General features: G+C 47.5%; 2 protein-coding genes across 2 annotated transcripts; one reads left to right on the plus strand and one right to left on the minus strand.

Moving 5' to 3' along the window:
• The first annotated feature begins 12,446 nt into the window (after positions 1-12,446).
• On the plus strand, positions 12,447-15,306 carry LOC125509570. Its single transcript, XM_048674564.1, has 3 exons — positions 12,447-12,975; positions 13,826-13,906; positions 14,546-15,306. The coding sequence occupies exons 1-3, from the start codon at positions 12,789-12,791 to the stop codon at positions 14,974-14,976; spliced, it is 699 nt and encodes a 232-aa protein (XP_048530521.1). The 5' UTR covers positions 12,447-12,788; the 3' UTR covers positions 14,977-15,306.
• Positions 15,307-16,131: 825 nt separating this feature from the next.
• Positions 16,132-18,817, minus strand: LOC125509579 (transcription and mRNA export factor ENY2-like). Its single transcript, XM_048674576.1, has 5 exons — positions 18,648-18,817; positions 18,410-18,509; positions 17,997-18,091; positions 16,979-17,055; positions 16,132-16,594 (listed from the first exon to the last, which is right to left on the minus strand). Coding segments are annotated over exons 1-5 (351 nt in total). The 5' UTR covers positions 18,650-18,817; the 3' UTR covers positions 16,132-16,517.
• Between the last annotated feature and the right edge of the window lie 389 nt (positions 18,818-19,206).

Consider the following 19,206-nt stretch of genomic DNA (forward strand, 5'->3'; position numbering starts at 1 on the left):
AGCCATCTCGAATTAAACGAGATCCTGATACAATGTTCATGCTCAAAGCTGGCACTAAATAACAATTATTAAGGTTTAAAACTAATCCCGAAGGTAAAATGTAGAGGTAGCGTGCCGACGGCGATCACATTGACCTTGGAACCATTCCCGACGCGCATCGTCACCTCGTCCTTCGCCAGTCTCCGCTTATTCCGCAGCTCCTGTTTTGAGTTACAAATGTGAGCAACCGCACCGGTATCAAATACCCAGGAGCTACTACGAGTACTGGTAAGGTACACATCAATTACATGTATATCACATATACCTTTCGTGATGCCGGCCTTCTTGTCCGCTAAGTATTTGGGGCAGTTCCGCTTCCAGTGACCACTTCCCTTGCAATAAAAGCACTCAGTCTCGGGCTTGGGTCCATTCTTTGGCTTCTTCCCGGCAGCTTGCTTGCCGGGCACGGCAACTCCCTTGCCGTCCTTCTTGAAGGCTTTCTTACCCTTGCCCTTCTTGAACTTAGTGATTTTATTCACCATCAACACTTGATGTTCCTTTTTGACTTCTACCTCTGCTGATTTCAGCATTGCAAATACTTCAGGAATGGTCTTTTCCATCCCCTGCATATTGAAGTTCATCACAAAGCTCTTGTAGCTCGGTGGAAGCGACTGAAGGATTCTGTCAATGACCGCGTCATCCGGGAGATTAACTCACAGCTGAGTCAAGCGGTTATGCAACCCAGACATAGTGAGTATGTGCTCACTGACAGAACTGTTTTCCTCCATCTTACAGCTGAAGAACTTGTCGGAGACTTGATATCTCTCGACCCGGGCATGAGCTTGGAAAACCATTTTCAGCTCTTCGAACATCTCATATGCTCCGTGTCTCTCAAAACACTTTTGGAGCCCCGGCTCTAAGCTATAAAGCATGCCGCACTGAACGAGGGAGTAGTCATCGGTACGTGCCTGCCAAGCGTTCATAACGTCTTGTTCTGCAGGGAGAACAGGTGCGTCACCTAGCGGTGCTTGTAGGACATAATCTTTCTTGGCAGCTATGAGGATGATCCTCAGGTTCCGGATCCAGTCCGTGTAGTTGCTGCCATCGTCTTTCAGCTTGGTTTTCTCTAGGAACGCGTTGAAGTTGAGGACTACGTTGGCCATTTGATCTACAAGACATATTGTAAAAAAATTAGACTAAGTTCATGATAATTAAGTTCATCTAATCAAATTATTCAATGAACTCCCACTTAGATAGACATCCCTCCAGTAATCTAAGTATAACATGATCCGAGTTAACTAGGCCGTGTCCGATCATCACGTGAGACGGACTAGTCAACATCGGTGAACATCTTCATGTTGATCGTATCTTCTATACGACTCATGCTCGACCTTTCGGTCTTCTGTGTTCCGAGGCCATGTCTGCACATGCTAGGCTCGTCAAGTCAACCTAAGTGTTTGCATGTGTAAATCTGTCTTACACCCGTTGTATGTGAACTTTGGAATCTAACACCCGATCATCACGTGGTGCTTCGAAACAACGAACTGTCGCAACGGTGCACAGTTAGGGGGAACACTTTCTTGAAATTATTATGAGGGATCATCTTATTTACTACCGTCGTTCTAAGTAAACAAGATGCAGAAACATGATAAACATCACATGCAATCAAATAATAATAGTGACATGATATGGCCAATATCACATAGCTCCTTTGATCTCCATCTTGGGGCTCCATGATCATCTTGTCACCGGCATGACACCATGATCTCCATCATCATGATCTCCATCATCGTGTCTCCATGAAGTTGCTCGCCAACTATTACTTCTACTACTACGGCTAACGCGTTTAGCAATAAAGTAAAGTAATTTACATGGCGTTCTCAGTGACACGCAGGTCATACAAAAAATAAAGACAACTCCTATGGCTCCTGCCGGTTGTCATACTCATCGACATGCAAGTCGTGATTCCTATTACAATAGCATGAACATCTCATACATCACATATATATCATTCATCATTCATCACAACTTTGGCCATATCACATCACAGAACACTTGCTGCAAAAACAAGTTAGACGTCCTCTAATTGTTGTTGCAAGTTTTACGTGGCTGCAATAGGGTTCTAGCAAGAACGTTTTCTTACCTACGTGAAAGCCACAACGTGATTTGTCAACTTCTATTTACCCTTCATAAGGACCCTTTTCATCGAATCCGCTCCAACTAAAGTGGGAGAGACAGACACCCGCCAGCCACCTTATGCAACTTGTGCATGTTAGTCGATGGAACCGGTCTCACGTAAGCGTACGTGTAAGGTTGGTCCGGGCCGCTTCATCCCATAATACCGTTGAAGCAAGATAATACTAGTAGCGGCAAGAAAGTTGAGAACATCAACGCCCACAACAAATTGTGTTCTACTCGTGCAAGAGAACTACGCATAGACCTAGCTCATGATGCCACTGTTGGGGAACGTTGCAGAAAACAAAAATTTTCCTACGGTTTCACCAAGATCCATCTAGGAGTTCATCTAGCAACGAGTGATCGGATTGCATCTACATACCTTTGTAGATCACGCGCGGAAGCGTTCAAAGAACGGGGATGAGGAAGTCGTACTCGACGTGATCCAAATCACCGGAGATCCTAGCGCCGAACGGACGGCACCTCCGCGTTCAACACACGTACGGTCAGCGTAACGTCTCCTCCTTCTTGATCCAGCAAGGGGGAAGGAGAGGTTGAGGAATATGGCTTCAGCAGCAGCACGACGACGTGGTGGTGATGGAGCTGCAGTACTCCGGCAGGGCTTCGCCAAGCTCTATGGAGGAGGAGGATGTGTTGGAGAGGAAGAGGGAGGCACCAAAGGCCTAGGGGGGCGCCGGCCCTAGGAGATGCAATCTCCTAGGGGGGCGGCGGCCAAGGGGTGGGGGGCTTGCCCCCCAAGCAAGGGGGCGCCCCCCTTTTGTTGGGGAACGTAGCAGAAATTCAAAATTTTCCTACGTGTCACCAAGATCTATCTATGGAGAGACCAGCAACGAGGGGAAGGAGAGTGCATCTACATACCCTTGTAGATCGCTAAGCAGAAGCGTTCAAGTGAACGGGGTTGATGGAGTCGTACTCGTCGTGATTCAAATCACCGATGACCAAGTGCCGAACGCACGGCACCTCCGCGTTCAACACACGTGCAGCCCGGTGACGTCTCCCACGCCTTGATCCAGCAAGGAGAGAGGGAGAGGTTGAGGAAGACTCCATCCAGCAGCAGCACAACGGCGTGGTGGTGATGGAGGAGCGTGGCAATCCTGCAGGGCTTCGCCAAGCACCACAGAAGAGGAGGGAGAGAGAGATGCAGGGCTGCACCAACGAGAGATCGAATCGCGTGTTGTGGGCAGCCCAATGCCTCAATATATATAGGGAAGGGGAGGGGCTGCGCCCCCTCTAGGATTCCCACCCCTAGGGGGGCGGCAGCCCTAGATGGGGAACAAGGGTGGCGGCCAAGAGGGGATGGGAGAGGGAGGCGCACCAATATGGGCCCTAAGGCCCATATCCCATTAGGGTTTGCCCCCTCTCCATCTCTTAGGCGCATGGGCCTTAGTGGGGCTGGTGCTCTTGGCCCATGTAGGCCAAGGAACACTCCCCACAGCCCATGTGGCCCCCCGGGGCTGGTGGCCCCACTTGGTGGACCCCCCGGGACCCTCCCGGTGGTCCCGGTACGTTACCGATAAACCCCGAAACTCTTCCGGTGACCAAAACAGGACTTCCCATATATAAATCTTTACCTCCGGACCATTCCGGAACTCCTCGTGACGTCCGGGATCTCATCCGGGACTCCGAACAACATTCGGTTACCATATACAAACTTCCTTTATAACCCTAGCGTCATCGAACTTTAAGTGTGTAGACCCTACGGGTTCGGGAGACATGCAGACATGACCAAGACGTTCTCCGGTCAATAACCAACAGCGGGATCTGGATACCCATGTTGGCTCCCACATGTTCCACGATGATCTCATCGGATGAACCACGATGTCAAGGACTTAATCAATCCCGTATACAATTCCCTTTGTCCATCGGTACGATACTTGCCCGAGATTCGATCGTCGGTATCCCGATACCTTGTTCAATCTCGTTACCGGCAAGTCTCTTTACTCGTTCCGTAACACATCATCCCGTGATCAACTCCTTGGTCACATTGTGCACATTATGATGATGTCCTACCGAGTGGGCCCAGAGATACCTCTCCGTTTACACGGAGTGACAAATCCCAGTCTCGATTCGTGCCAACCCAACAGACACTTTCGGAGATACCTGTAGTGTACCTTTATAGCCACCCAGTTATGTTGTGACGTTTGGCACACCCAAAGCACTCCTACGGTATCCGGGAGTTGCACAATCTCATGGTCTAAGGAAATGATACTTGACATTAGAAAAGCTTTAGCATACGAACTACACGATCTTTGTGCTAGGCTTAGGATTGGGTCTTGTCCATCACATCATTCCTAATGATGTGATCCCGTTATCAATGACATCCAATGTCCATGGTCAGGAAACCGTAACCATCTATTGATCAACGAGCTAGTCAACTAGAGGCTTACTAGGGACATGGTGTTGTCTATGTATCCACACATGTATCTGAGTTTCCTATCAATACAATTCTAGCATGGATAATAAACGATTATCATGAACAAGGAAATATCAATAATAACAATTTATTATTGCCTCTAGGGCATATTTCCAACACCTTTAGGGTTTCCCCACCCTAGGCGCATAGGCCCTAGGGGAAGTGGCGCCCCAGCCCACTTTGGGCTGGATCCCTTCCCACTTCAGCCCATGGGGCCCTCCGGGATAGGTGGCCCCACCCGGTGGACCCCCGGGACCCTTCCGGTGGTCCCGGTACAATACCGGTGACCCCGAAACTTGTCCCGACGGCCGAAATAGCACTTCCTATATATAATTGTTTACCTCCGGACCATTCCGGAACTCCTCGTGACGTCCGGGATCTCATCCGGGACTCTGAACAACATTCGGGTTACTGCATATACATATCCCTACAACCCTAGTGTCACCGAACCTTAAGTGTGTAGACCCTACGGGTTCGGGAGACATGTAGACATGACCGAGATCGCTCTCCGGTCAATAACCAACAGCGGGATCTGGATACCCATGTTGGCTCCCACATGCTCCTCGATGATCTCATCGGATGAACCACGATGTCGAGGATTCAAGCAACCCCGTATACAATTCCCTTCGTCAATCGGTATGTTACTTGCCCGAGATTCGATCATCGGTATCCCAATACCTCGTTCAATCTCGTTACCGGCAAGTCACTTTACTCGTACCGTAATGCATGATCCCGTGACCAGACACTTGGTCACTTTGAGCTCATTATGATGATGCATTACCGAGTGGGCCCAGTGATACCTCTCCGTCATACGGAGTGACAAATCCCAGTCTTGATCCGTGTCAACCCAACAGACACTTTCGGAGATACCCGTAGTATACCTTTATAGTCACCCAGTTACGTTGTGACGTTTGGTACACCCAAAGCACTCCTACGGTATCCGGGAGTTACACGATCTCATGGTCTAAGGAAAAGATACTTGACATTGGAAAACTCTAGCAAACAAACCATACGATCTTGTGCTATGTTTAGGATTGGGTCTTGTCCATCACATCATTCTCCTAATGATGTGATCTCGTTATCAATGACATCCAATGTCCATAGTCAGGAAACCATGACTATCTATTGATCAACGAGCTAGTCAACTAGAGGCTTACTAGGGACATGTTGGTGTCTATTATTCACACATGTATTACGATTTCCGGATAACACAATTATAGCATGAATAAAGACAATTATCATGAACAAGGAAATATAATAATAATGCTTTTATTATTGCCTCTAGGGCATATTTCCAACAACCGGCCCAGGGGCTGCCGGCACACTGACGGGCGCTAATGGCGGTGCCCGTCAGAGCAAATGACGGTCCTAAGTTGGAACTGCCGGGGACTTGGGCAACCCCGGACAGTCCAAGAACTCGTATGCCTCGTGCATACGTACAAACCCAAGGTGGTGTTCCTCTCTGAAACGCGGCAAAGCACCTCGTACGTTAATAATCTGAAGTGGAGGCTTGGCCTCAAACACTGTATTGCGCAGCCGGGCATTGGGAAAAGTGTCGGCATTGCGCTTTTCTATGATGAAAATGTGGAAGTAATAAAGCTTGCCGTTGGACCGAGGTATATTGATGTGCTGATCCATTTGAGTTCAAATGGGATACAATGGCGTGGTACTTTTGCTTACGACGAACCAAAGGCCCATGAAAGACATAATATGTGGAATCTTTTGCGTAGAATCAAACCTAATTCTAGTGCTCCCTGGATGATGATAGGTGACTTCAATGAAACTATGTGGCAGTCTGAACACATTTCAGTAGCAAAGAGGTCAGAGAGGAACATGGAAAACTTTAGGAAGGTACTGTCAGAGTGCAACCTGATGGATCTAGGATATAAAGGACCTATCTGGACATACAACAACAAGCAAGACGGACGCAGCAATGTAAGAGCGAGGTTGGATAGAGGAGTTGCTACCCCTTCTTGGTCTGAACATTTTAAGTATGCAACGGTTGAGCACATCTGTTCCTCCCGCTCGGACCACCTGCCAATCCTCTTGAGACTGGGAGGACGGAAGGAATGGAGGCCGGTAGGAGAGAAGACACAATGTCCTTTCCGATACGAGCACATGTGGGAACGAGCTGCATCCCTAAAAGCGGCTATAGATGAGGGATGGAACCGCACAGCTACAGCAAACAACCTACAGGAAGTGTGCAGCAAAATCAGTCGGATGCAACAAGATTTAAAAGGCTGGGCCAACAGAGACTTTGGGTCAGTAATAAAGAAGTCAGCTTCAATTCGGAAGAGATTAAGCTATTTATGGAACGACCAATGGTCGGAAGCTAACCAGAAAGAGATCAATAAACTCTCATCTGAACTAGATGAACTCTTGTTGAGGGAAGAAATCATGTGGAGGCAAAGGTCGAGGGCCACATACCTAAGGGAAGGCGATCGAAATAATAAGTGGTTCCAGTGGAAAGCAACATGGCGGAAGAAAAAGAATGACATCTCAAAACTGAAGAATAGTGCAGGAGTGTGGATAGAAAACAAGGAGGATCTACATGATATGACGAGGAATTTCTTTCAGGAGCTATACAAGCAGGAGACTGATGTGGCCCCTGATGGTCTACTAGACCTTGTCCAAAAATGCATCACAGAGGATATGAACAGTGCCCTTACAAAACCGTTCTCACCCAAGGAAATATCCGATGCCTTGTTTCAGATTGGACCTCTTAAAGCTCCCGGGCCGGATGGTTTTCCAGCACGCTTCTTTCAGCGGAATTGGGATGTGGTAAAGGAGGATGTGATAAGAGGATTCCTAAATTTCTTTGAGAATGGTGACTTACCAGAAGGGATTAATGATACTGTCATTGTTCTTATTCCAAAAGGCAAAGACCCACAATCGCTGAAGGATTACAGACCCATTAGTCTTTGCAACGTCATTTACAAAGTGATCTCCAAGTGCCTAGTAAACCGACTTCGTCCTTTCTTGGATGAGATCATATCAGAGACTCAAAGCGCGTTCATCCCGGGACGCATGATAACTGATAATGCCACTATTGCCTTCGAGTGTTTTCACAAAATCCAACACAGCAGAATCAGTCATAATACCCACTGTGCTTACAAGTTAGATCTGGCAAAAGCTTATGATAGGGTTGATTGGAGATCCCTCGAGGGAACACTAGAAAGATGTGGTTTCAGCCAGAAGTGGGTTAACTGTGTCATGCAATGTGTGCGTACGGTCATGTAGGATCGAAAGTATGTCTAGAGGGGGGTGATTAGACTACTTGACCAAATAAAAACTTAACCTTTTCCCAATTTTAGTTCTTGGCAGATTTTAGCTATTTTAGGACAAGTCAAGCAATCATCACACAATTCAAGCAAGCATGCAAAGAGTATATTGGCAGCGGAAAGTAAAGCATGCAACTTGCAAGAATGTAAAGGGAAGGGTTTGGAGAATTCAAACGCAATTGGAGACACGGATGTTTTTCCCGTGGTTCGGATAGGTGGTGCTATCCTACATCCACGTTGGAGACTTCAACCCACAAAGGGTAACGGTTGCGAGAGTCCACGGAGGGCTCCACCCACAAAGGATAACGGTTGCACGAGTCCACACAGGGCTCCACCCACGAAGGGTCCACGAAGAAGCAACCACCCACGAAGGGTCCACGAAGAAGCAACCTTGTCTATCCCACCATGGCCATCGCCCACACAGGACTTGCCTCACTAGCGGTAGATCTTCACGAAGTAGGCGATCTCCTTGCCCTTACAAACTCCTTGGTTCAACTCCACAATCTTGTCGGAGGCTCCCAAGTGACACCTATCCAATCTAGGAGACACCACTCTCCAAGAAGTAACAAATGGTGTGTAGGTAATGAACTCCTTGCTCTTGTGCTTCAAATGATAGTCTCCCCAACACTCAACTCTCTCTCATAGGATTTGGATTTTGTGGAAAGAAGATTTGAGTGGAAAGCAACTTAGAGAGGCTAGAGATCAAGATTCATATGGTAGGAATGGAATATCTTGGTCTCAACACATGAGTAGATGGTTCTCTCTCAGAACATATGAGTTGGAATGGTGTATGTGTTCTGATTGCTCTCTCCTCGAATGAAGAGGAGGTGGAGGGGTATATATAGCCTCCACACAAAATCCAACCGTTACACACAGTTTTCCAATCTCGGTGGGACCGAATCAACAAACTCGGTCGGACCGAAAATGTAAACCTAGTGACCGTTAGAGATTTTTGGTGGGACTGACATGCAACTCGGTAGGACCGATATGGTTAGGGTTTGGGCATAACGTAATCTCGGTGAGACCGATTACACAAACTCGGTGAGACCGAATTTGGTAATTAGCTAACCAGAGAGTTGGTCAGGCAAACTCGGTGGGACCGATTTGCTCTTTCGATGAGACCGAAAAGTTACAAAGGGGAAACACTGAATTTACATTGCAATCTCGGTGGGACCGATTCGCTCTTTCGGTGAGACCAAAAAGTTACGAAAGGGAAACAGAGAGTTTGCAATCCCATCTCGGTGAGACCGAGATCCCTATCGGTAGAACCGAATTGCTAGGGTTTGGCAGTGGCTTATGACAAGTGAAACTCGATGGCGCCGGATAGGAAGAATCGGTAGGACCGAGTTTGGCTTAGGGTTTAGGTCATATGTGGATATGGGAAAGTAGTTGAGGGTTTTGGAGCATATCACTAAGCACATGAAGCAAGAGGCTCATTAAGCAACACCTCATCCCTCCTTGATAGTATTGGCTTTTCCTAAAGACTCAATGTGATCTTGGATCACTAAAATATAAAATGAAGAGTCTTGAGCTTTTGAGCTTGAGCCAATCCTTTGTCCTTAGCATTTTGAGGGTTCCACTTTCACATCCATGCCATGCCAATCATTGAGCTTTCCTGAAATAATCATCTTGGAATAGCATTAGCTCAATGAGCTATATGTTGTTATGAATTACCAAAACCACCTAGGGATAGTTGCACTTTCAGGTCAGATATTCAGTAAGGTTTAATGGGGAACTTCTGGCTCCTTTCATCCCAACCAGGGGGCTGCGACAGGGAGACCCTCTTAGCCCCTATGTTTTTCTCTTCGTAGCGGATGGCCTGGTCAGGCTCATCAATAAGGAGATCGAGGAAGGAAATCTGACACCGATTAAAATTGCAAGGAATAGCCCGGGCATATCCAACCTTTTGTTCGCTGATGACAGTCTGTTATTCTTCAAAGCCACGGTGGAACAAGCGGTTACCATGAGGAAAGTGTTGTACATATTCCAGAATTGTACTGGGCAATTGTTGAGTGAGAGTAAATGCTCACTCTTATTCAGCGAACATTGCCCAGCAAGTACCAGAGATGAAATCAAAAACCTGTTGGGGGTAGTGGCTGAGGCATTTGAGAGAAAGTACCTCAGACTACCCACACCTGAGGGCAGGATGAAGGATGAATACTTCCAGCCTATCATGGACAAATTCGGAAAAAGATGCAGTGACGTCTCTGAGAACTTCATGTCGTATGCAGCAAAAGAAGTACACGTGAAATCTATAGTCCAGGCTCTACCGTGCTATACAATGGGTGTGTTCCTCTTCTCGAAAGGCTTTTTCGAGAAATATGAAAGGATAATTCGAGACTTTTGGTGGGGAGAAGAAGAGGGCCATAGGAAAGTACACTGGATGTCTTGGGAACGTATGATAAAGCCAAAACGAGCAGGAGGTATAGGATTTCGAGACATGCACCTTTTCAATCTAGCTCTTCTAGCTAAACAGAGTTGGAGACTTTTGCAAAATCCGGATAGCCTATGCGCCAGAGTGATCAAGTCAAAGTACTACCCGCATGGCAATCTGCTTGACACTGTGTTTGCGTCAGATGCGTCACCGGTCTGGAGAGGGATAGAGGCTGGCCTGGAATTACTTAAGAAAGGAATAATCTGGAGGGTGGGAAATGGAAAGAACATCCAAATACAGAGAGATTAGTGGATTCCTAGAAATGAAGGTCTTAAAACAGTTGCGTTTGTGAGGAGATCGAGACTCCGATGGGTTAACCAACTAATGCTACCGGATAGGAAGGAGTGGAATGTTGATCTCATTAAGCAAATCTTTCATGACTTCGATGCGGAAGAGATCTGCAAAATCCACATTCCGAGCGCTGAGGTGGAGGACTGTATTGCTTGGCACTGCGAGCGGAACGGTGTGTTTTCAATAAAAAGCGCTTATAAGCTTGCTGCATCACTCAAAGGCCAAGCTGTTCCTGCAACATCTAGCTCATCCGGGACAGCGCAAGATAGGAGCATTTGGGACCTCGTCTGGAAGGCAAGGGTTCCACCTAAAGTAAGAATTTTTGGGTGGAGGATCGCAACGAGTACACTAGCAACGAAAAAGAACAAGTTCAGAAGAACTTTGGAGTTGGATAATACTTGCAATCTATGTGGTTGTAGAGAAGAAGATGAATTTCATGCAATCATTGAATGTACAAAGAGCAGAGCGCTTAGGGATGCCTTGAGGAAAGATTGGGACCTGCCACCAGAAGCTTGTTTCCGACGTACCGGACCTGATTGGCTGCAACTTCTGCTAAGCACTGTACCTGAGACCACACGGACGAGGATTCTACTGCTTCTATGGAGGTGCTGGTTTCTGAGGGATAACTGTGTCCATGGTAACGGGAAAGAAACAATCGGGCAATCAGTCTCCTTCCTGTTAAAATATGAGGAAGACCTGCAGCAAGCTGCGCTAAATCCCATTTCTAATACAGAGAAGGCCCCTGCCATGCTGACGGAGACACCCATCCGGGAGGCAACCCACGAACACATGAGGTGGACTGCACCCGAGCGGGGAACCGCAAAGATCAACTCTGATGCGGCCTTCCTCCCGGACAGTGGGCAAAGCTGGGCTGGTGTCGTTGCTAGGGACTACAAAGGACACGCATTCCTTTCAGTAGGCAAGTATCTGGCGTCCTCAAGCTATGTCGAGGAGGCAGAGCTGCGTGCAGCCTTAATTGGAGTGCAGACTTTGGGAGCAAAGTATCGTGGGCCAGTGGAGCTGGAAATGGATTGTAAGGATGCAACTGATATGCTAAATGCCCCAGGTGTGCCTCGCTCTCTGCACTATGGGATAATCCATGACATCAAAGAAGCACTGTCCATCTCACAAAATTACCTTTGTTGGGAGGAAATGCAACAACCTTGCACACGAAATGGCAGTGACGGCTAGACTGAATGGAGATGTACTTATGATCACGTCAGTTCCTGATCCTCTTCAGACCCTGATGCTCTCGGAATGTACTCCTCCTCTTGAGTAACCTTACTCTTGTTTCCTCAAAACAAAAAAAAAAAGTCAAAGTCTCGCCCCTGTCGCCGTACCCGTACGCCCTGCCTCCCTACTACTCATAGGAGAGAGAAAGATAGGCAAGACGCATAAATAATCCAACCCAATCGCCCTACGCATTTCCTCAACCTCGCCTTCTCTCCAATCGCCTAACCGCTCCTCTCCCAGCTCCACTTCCCAAACATTTCCGATCTCCCGTCACAGGAGTGAGCACGCCACGTTGGCACACGGAAGGCGGTGTTTAAGAACTCGAATGACAAAAATTCCACGGCGGAATTTCATCACAAATAAACAACGTCGTGTCGTGTCACTTGTCAGTCCTGTCGCGTCACCTATGCGCTCAGAAAGTAGGCATGCCAACTCGTGAGCACAGACGTTTTTCCTTTCTTTCTTTTACCACCCGGGGTCCATCTCAATCAAAAATAAATAAAAATCTTGGGCCGCACGATTTTTTCTACTACTCCATCTCTCTCTCGGCAGCAGAAAAGTCTCCGATTTTCCCTCTCGAGCCAAGCACGTACAGTATTAACTGCGAGCGATCGTCCGGTACCGGCACGCCGCTTCATCAGCCAGCCTCCCCCCTCCCCCGTCTCGCGCCGTCCCCATCCCGAGACGCAAGCATGGCTGCCGCTGCCGCTGCCGCTCCGATGCCGCCGCACTATTTCCAGTAAACAACAATACCCGACCACTCCCCACCCCCTCCCCCCAGTCCCAACCCGTGCACGTACCATTCCCCCCTCCACCCAAGAACTCGTGCTCCCTCCCTCCCCAATCCCCATCCTCCCTCCACTCGCCGCGCACACGGGGGTGGTCTATTGTCCGTCGAGCCTCCGCCGTCCTCGCCGTGGGTTCCAACTTCCAAGAAGTGTGCGCGGGGCAGGCGCCGGGGATGGGCTCGTGCGCCTCGGTCCACAAGGACGACGTCGGGCTGCCCAAGAAGCAGCAGCTGCTCGCGTCCTCCTCGCCGCCGGCCAAGGACGACACCAAGGCCGTCGCCGGCGCGCCCGTCGGCGACGTGCTCGTCGACCTCAGGCGCAAGATCGAGGGGTTCGGCCCCAGCAGGACCCCTGACTCCGGTACGATGCTTCATCTTTCTCTGCCACGGCGTCCGTTCCGATTCTTGCTTGCCTCGTCAGTTATCAGTCACGGGTTGGATTAATCTTTGTCTTCCACGGCGGAAGGAGCAGATTGGTGGTCGGTTCTTTATTATCTTTATATATGTGGAAAGCGGGCTTTTTGGCAAGTACGTTTTCTTCATTAATTAATTTATTGTTCGTGTCTGCTCCGCATTCATGGCCAAGGATATCGGCGTTGCGGTTCTGGTAATCCCTTCTGTAAACAATCCGGTTGATTGTTTCAGAATTTCAGTAGGTAGTGATGATCTATTCATCTCAACAGAAGCAGATTTTTATCAGCGCAGACTGGTTCTGAATTCAACTGCACACGCACAAAAAACAGAGACCTGTTCAGGATTCAGCGGCTACCGAAATCTTCCTGTAGAAATTCTTGTCATAACTTATTTATCAAGTTCTTGAAAAATTCAGGCACTTGCCCAAATCAGGATGCTGTACCGCTGCAACCATGGAAAGACTATCTGGTTGCTTTGTTTTTGTAGCCAGGGGACACAGTTTCGTCCTTAGTTGCAGCAGCTTAGAATTGCCAATTTCAAGTTTCAGTCTTGTGTGTCTCTCCCTGTTGCCCCGAATCAGGAACTTGCTTCCTAGTTACTGGGTTTTGGCTCTAATATCGCTTCATCTGAAATCAACTGCCAGCCTTGACTTCTGAATTATCATCTAATAAGTGTGCAAGCCAGTGGTTTTGCGACGAGGTTTCTATCTAATTTTAATGCGGTCCAATCATACTTCTGCCTAACCGAATCCGATAATTCTTTTAAGAAGAGCAGAGCTAACCGAACCCAGTTTGCAGGTAGCAAGGATGAGATGTTCTTTGAGTCTCAACCGTGGTTGGATTCCGACTGCGAGGATGACTTCTACAGTATAAATGGAGGTAATCACAGAAATAATCACAGAAATAGACACATTTATCTACCGTATAAGAGGATTCCATTCTAGTGCTAGAGATATATACCCATTCTTGTGTGCAATTATGCTGCCTCTCCATACCGATGTTTCTCTTGTGCCAGTGGTTTGGTTCATGCTGTTCCTTTTTGAGGCCGCTCTGTCATCAATATTATATCTGTAGCATACTAGCATGTGGCTTGTTTCCTCCGTCTGTTTGTTTAGGCCAAGTTGCATGTTCTCTGATTGATATGATGATGAACTGCTGATGTAGCTTTCGTTTGTCGCGCTAGAATCCGAGAGGCTTATTTTAGGCACCGATTGCTTCTTGAGACAAAAAGGTTGAGGGTCTTTGATTTTGGTCTAGTCTTTTGGCACCATCATGCTTGTTGGCATCTAAACAGTTATGAGCTGCAGTTAGCTAACCCATCCCATGTGGCTCCTTCATTTTATATGGCTAATGCCAAATCTTGAGAATATAAGACAATCATGCCTGCCTGCCTTTTGTGACACCCTCAGGAGTTTAATAGTGGATAACTGATCTTCAACTACCAGATCATGTGATACCTTCAGGTCTTCAGCTCCTGCAACACGCTTAACCATAAGATATGATCTTCATGCTGTGCAGATTTCACTCCGTCGCGCGGCAGCACTCCGGTCCATCAACCCAGGGCGCAGACCGTGATGAGCAACGTGTTTCTTCCTGATAACGCCGCGCGGAGCCCCAACTCATCGGAGGCTTCTCCGACCGGACGGAGAAAATTGGCCGACCTCCTGCAAGAGGCGACGCGGAACGACACCGGAGAGACCGCTGCCGCCGCTGCCGGAGAGGCAGACGGTAGCAAGAGCGGACAGCAGGCCGTCGCCCCAGCTGCTGGGAAGACGGTGTCGGAGCCCAGCTCCGGCTGCAGCACGGAGCCGACGCCTGTGAGGGAAGCCCGGACCCGGAAAGAGAGGGCCTGGTACTCCGGCCGCTGCTGCCTGCCGACCTTCGTCCACAGCCTGGCCCTAGATGACGAGGGGCGGCAGAAGACCGGCCCCGGCCCGTGCGCCGTCTGAGATAGGGTCGACAGCGCGGCGTCTCCGAGCTGTATCTACTACGATATACCACTACTACTACTACCTAAACCTGATCCAGCCCCTGAATCGAGCTACTGTAAAGATGGCGAGAGCGCTGAGAGTGCTATACATATAAATATGCTTGTAATAATCAAGCGAATAGTCCACTCCGGGGACTTCATGTGCTGCGTCTGGAACCCTACCTAGCTCGAGAAAATGCTTGGGCCTGTGCATATCATGTTGCCTGCCTCTGATCTCCGCGGATATGTTTTTCAGTTGCCAGCAGTTGGCCAGAAAGAAGATGGCATGATTGATGCCTGTGTGTGTGTATCTAGTTCTAGTACCTACCATGCCAAGTTCTCCAGGGGTTCACTGTGTGTGGTGTGTGTGATTGGCGGGGTCTGTGGCAACTTGATGATGGGTGCTGGGCAAGTGGATTTCGCCTCTGTCCAGGGTGCCAATTGTCCGGTGGCCTTTTGCCTTTTCTTCCATTGGCGATTTGGCGTGGATCACGGCGGAATCCGTGGTTTGCAGCGGTGCCACGGATGGAGCCGGATTCGTGCTGCTTTTTGGTCGAACTTTGTGACAAGGACGCGCTAACTGCCCATGATATGTGGGTCATCACACACCACTGCCTTTTGATGTGCATGGAATGGTACGTTGGTCTTGTATGCAAACCTCTGACCAGCGAAGCGAGAGAGAGAGCAACACAAACCTAAATTAAGGGCGAACCAGCACAGCAAACAAATATCCAACACAGACCCGTCGAAAAGAAAAACAAATATCCAACACAAAGTTAAAATCAGCGGCCAAAAAATATCTTCGTTTGCTCCTTCCCAACTGTGATCCGGGTAAGCTTATCGTCGGCAAATAAGATCGATTTTGGCAGCACACACATGTAACAATCAATGAATCAGCGCACGGAAAATACCAGTATCAGACAACATTATAAGGCCTTCACAACACAATGACAAATAGAGGTGTCTGTTCTTGCTGGGACCCGGTGTGGATCACCCAATCAGGTTTGACATGAGACACACGGAAAATATCTTCTTTCGCCCCTATTGTGAAATCTTTCGGAGGTTCGAAAGGACCGGACAAGCTCATATTCGGCAAACAAAATCAATTTTGGCAGCACACACATGTAACAATCAATAATGCAGCACACAGAAAATACTAGTATCAGATAAGGCCTTCACAACACAATGACAAAAGTGGCGTCTGTTCTTGTTGGTCCCTCATGAGGATCACTCAATCAGGTTTGACATGAGATACGCGAGTACTACCAGACGCATTGATTCTGAGTTCTCTAATTAAGATTACCAAGTGGCATCGAAGAGACCGCGCACTGTAGCGCTACAAATACAGTGTGGTGATGGTGCAGTCAGAGAACAGGGCCAACCACATGCCTGACCAGGAAACACATCCACAGCACCAGATCCGTTTTATGTCGATATTTGCTGCTTCTCTGAAGTGTCACGCGTTCAAAATCGATGCTTCAAGCTTCCTACACGTGCCTTCCGATCGGCGTGATTCATGGGCTACCAAAGCGAGGAAGACATGAGAAAGGATCGGATGCGCTGCAGCAGCTCTGCCTTCACCGCATCGGGCACCGAGGCTGTTTCAGAAGCAGGAGAAAATGATAATCGTGCAACAAGAACCAACACAAATGAAAGAAACATTTGCTTAGGGCTTAGCATCATTGTTATTGACAAAAAATGCACAAATCTATGGCAAACATAGGAGGCGAGAAGCAGGTGCAAAAAAAGAACGTTCTCCAAAATTTTGTCCCAGATCCTGTTACAGTAAGGAAGCAATTGACTTGGGAGTTTAGGCACTACTTTTTCCCTTGCTTGACACTTACGCAAAGATGGACATATGCAAGCCATGGTTATATTATTTTATAACAATTCTTCCAACTCGTATCTCATGTGCGCTGGAACTAAGTAACATACCTCTTGCAACCAGAAATAAATTAACTGGACAAATGAAAATCACTGACCTCTTCCTTTTGGAGTAATAACATGAATAAGATCATCTAATGTTACATTATTTCTTCCCTTTTTCCTTGCATAAGCCCTAGAGAGAAAAATAAGATTAGTCAACAATGACGACGGGGAATGATAGCTTTTAGATTCTCAAGGGAAAACCATGGCATCTTGAGTCCAAACAAATGGAGTGTGCAATACAACACAAATTTCAGAATGCTCAAGTATGACAGCTTGAGGCAGCAGACAGGTTAGTGATAAACTGGAAGTTGGTTGCCAAGGCTCAAGAGATTTCAGTGATATAGAATTAGTCTGGAGATGATTTGAATAAAGGTAGAACCGGACTGTAAGAACTGCATAGCCATGTATTCTGCAGAAACATAACAGTTGAAGTGGTCCTGTGCAACGGAGTTAAGAAACTCTTCATAATACTTGACGAATGTGCAGAAAGTATGTCTTAAAGCTCACATGCTGCTTATGTTACTTGTAGCTCTGGAATTTTTGTACTAAAACAAAACATTTAACTCATTGCAAGTATTATAGAGACTGGTATTGGTTTAAACTGTAGTAAACACCTACTAAAGCCATGCATTTGCTCATCGATCAGAAAGTGGTACGCCTGCAGTTAAGTTTGCTTTACGAGAAATCAAGAGAAATATATGCTATTTTTCTTTGGTCATAACTATCCTAGTAAACATGATAAAAACTCTGCATTGTTGTGAGTTTAAAGAATATACTTCAAAGATAAAAACATCATTATTTTCGAAGGGGAGCAAGTTTTTTATTCGAATGAAATCCTACAGCAATGTTAACTGATTGCTATGCAACCCGATAACAATAGGGAACATCTGGTCTTGTTTGGTTTTTCTTTCAAGGATTTTTTCTTTCTTGCAATTCTGCGAACTTTGAATGCATCATTTCCTCCATTTATTGGACGGGAAACGACAGATATAATTCATTCTTCAGAGTTGTTAGCCATTGTAAAAAACATGCCAGACATTATACCGGACTTTGACGGATGAGGAGCCAAACCTGCAGAGAGCCTTCATGTCATCCCTCCAGCCGCACTCTACGAGCCGCTCCCGGAGAAGCTCCATCAGCCGCTCCTTCTCGCCGCTCTCCACCAACTTCAGAAACCAAAAGCACAACTCACTGTTACCACACCCAATGAAAGTAGAAGCAAAAAACACAACCCTAAGACCATCCACTGTTCCTTCTTGAAAAACCTTATCCCCGCTCCCTATCAAACCCTAACCAAATCGAATCGAAATTTTTACCCACCCGTATGGCACCGGCAGCTGCCGGCAAACCTAACACACGCCCATAGCACGCCAGTAACCCTAATCCCAAGAGAGATTAAAAAAAAGGAAGGACAGCCGGCCCGCGACCGCAGATTTGCTGCGCCGCGGGGGCAGGGACGGTGGGGGCAAGCGAGCAGGCGGTACCTTGAGGTTGATGATGTCTCCGAGAGAAGCCTCCTTCCCTACCTCCTCCTCCTCCTCGTCGTCGTCGTTCGGCGTCGGCGGCCGGTTAATCGACGACCTCCTGCCAACAAGAACAAAAAGAACGCAAATTCTTGAGAAATAGAAACACCGGCGGACTGGATGGCACATGGGTAAGACAGCGTGAGGGTTAATCGCAGGATGCGCGGAAGAACGGAAGAGGATCGATTAGCTCGCTTACATGCTTGGATTGGAGAGCGCCTCTGGCTTCCTGCTTCGTCTCGCGGGTTCCTCAATCCTGTCTCCTCCTCCTCTGCTTCGGACGTCGTCTGACCGGCTTTGCTATGTTTTTTTCTTTGCCCTGTTCCTATCGGAGCCGACTGCCGGGTCCAGTTGCTGGGCCGTTTCTTGCGATACAGAGTGTTAGCCCGAGCTCCATTTTTTTTTTTTGAGAAAAGTGTTGGCCCGAGTGGCAAACGCTATTGGACACGGTCTGGGCTTTTCTCTGGGAGAAAACAAGGGGGGGAATCCGATTTTTTTTCTTTGGAATTGGTAGCATATTCGGCCAAATAACCTTTTTTTTTAAGAAAAACTTCCGATCTACTAGTATTCATCAAACATCAAGGTTAGAATCCCTAAAAAAACATCAAGGTTAGAAATTACATCCATGTACAAGTATGGGTCCTTTATTGTGATGTACTATTAAACCAAAATTGTGTCTGGAGACTAATACCACTTGTGATCTCTTTCCTTTTCTATTGGTTAAGGAATGCTAATAATGAAATAACTGATATAGAGCT

This window comes from Triticum urartu, chromosome 1 (genome assembly GCF_003073215.2).
Source record: "Triticum urartu cultivar G1812 chromosome 1, Tu2.1, whole genome shotgun sequence".
NCBI lineage: Eukaryota > Viridiplantae > Streptophyta > Magnoliopsida > Poales > Poaceae > Triticum > Triticum urartu.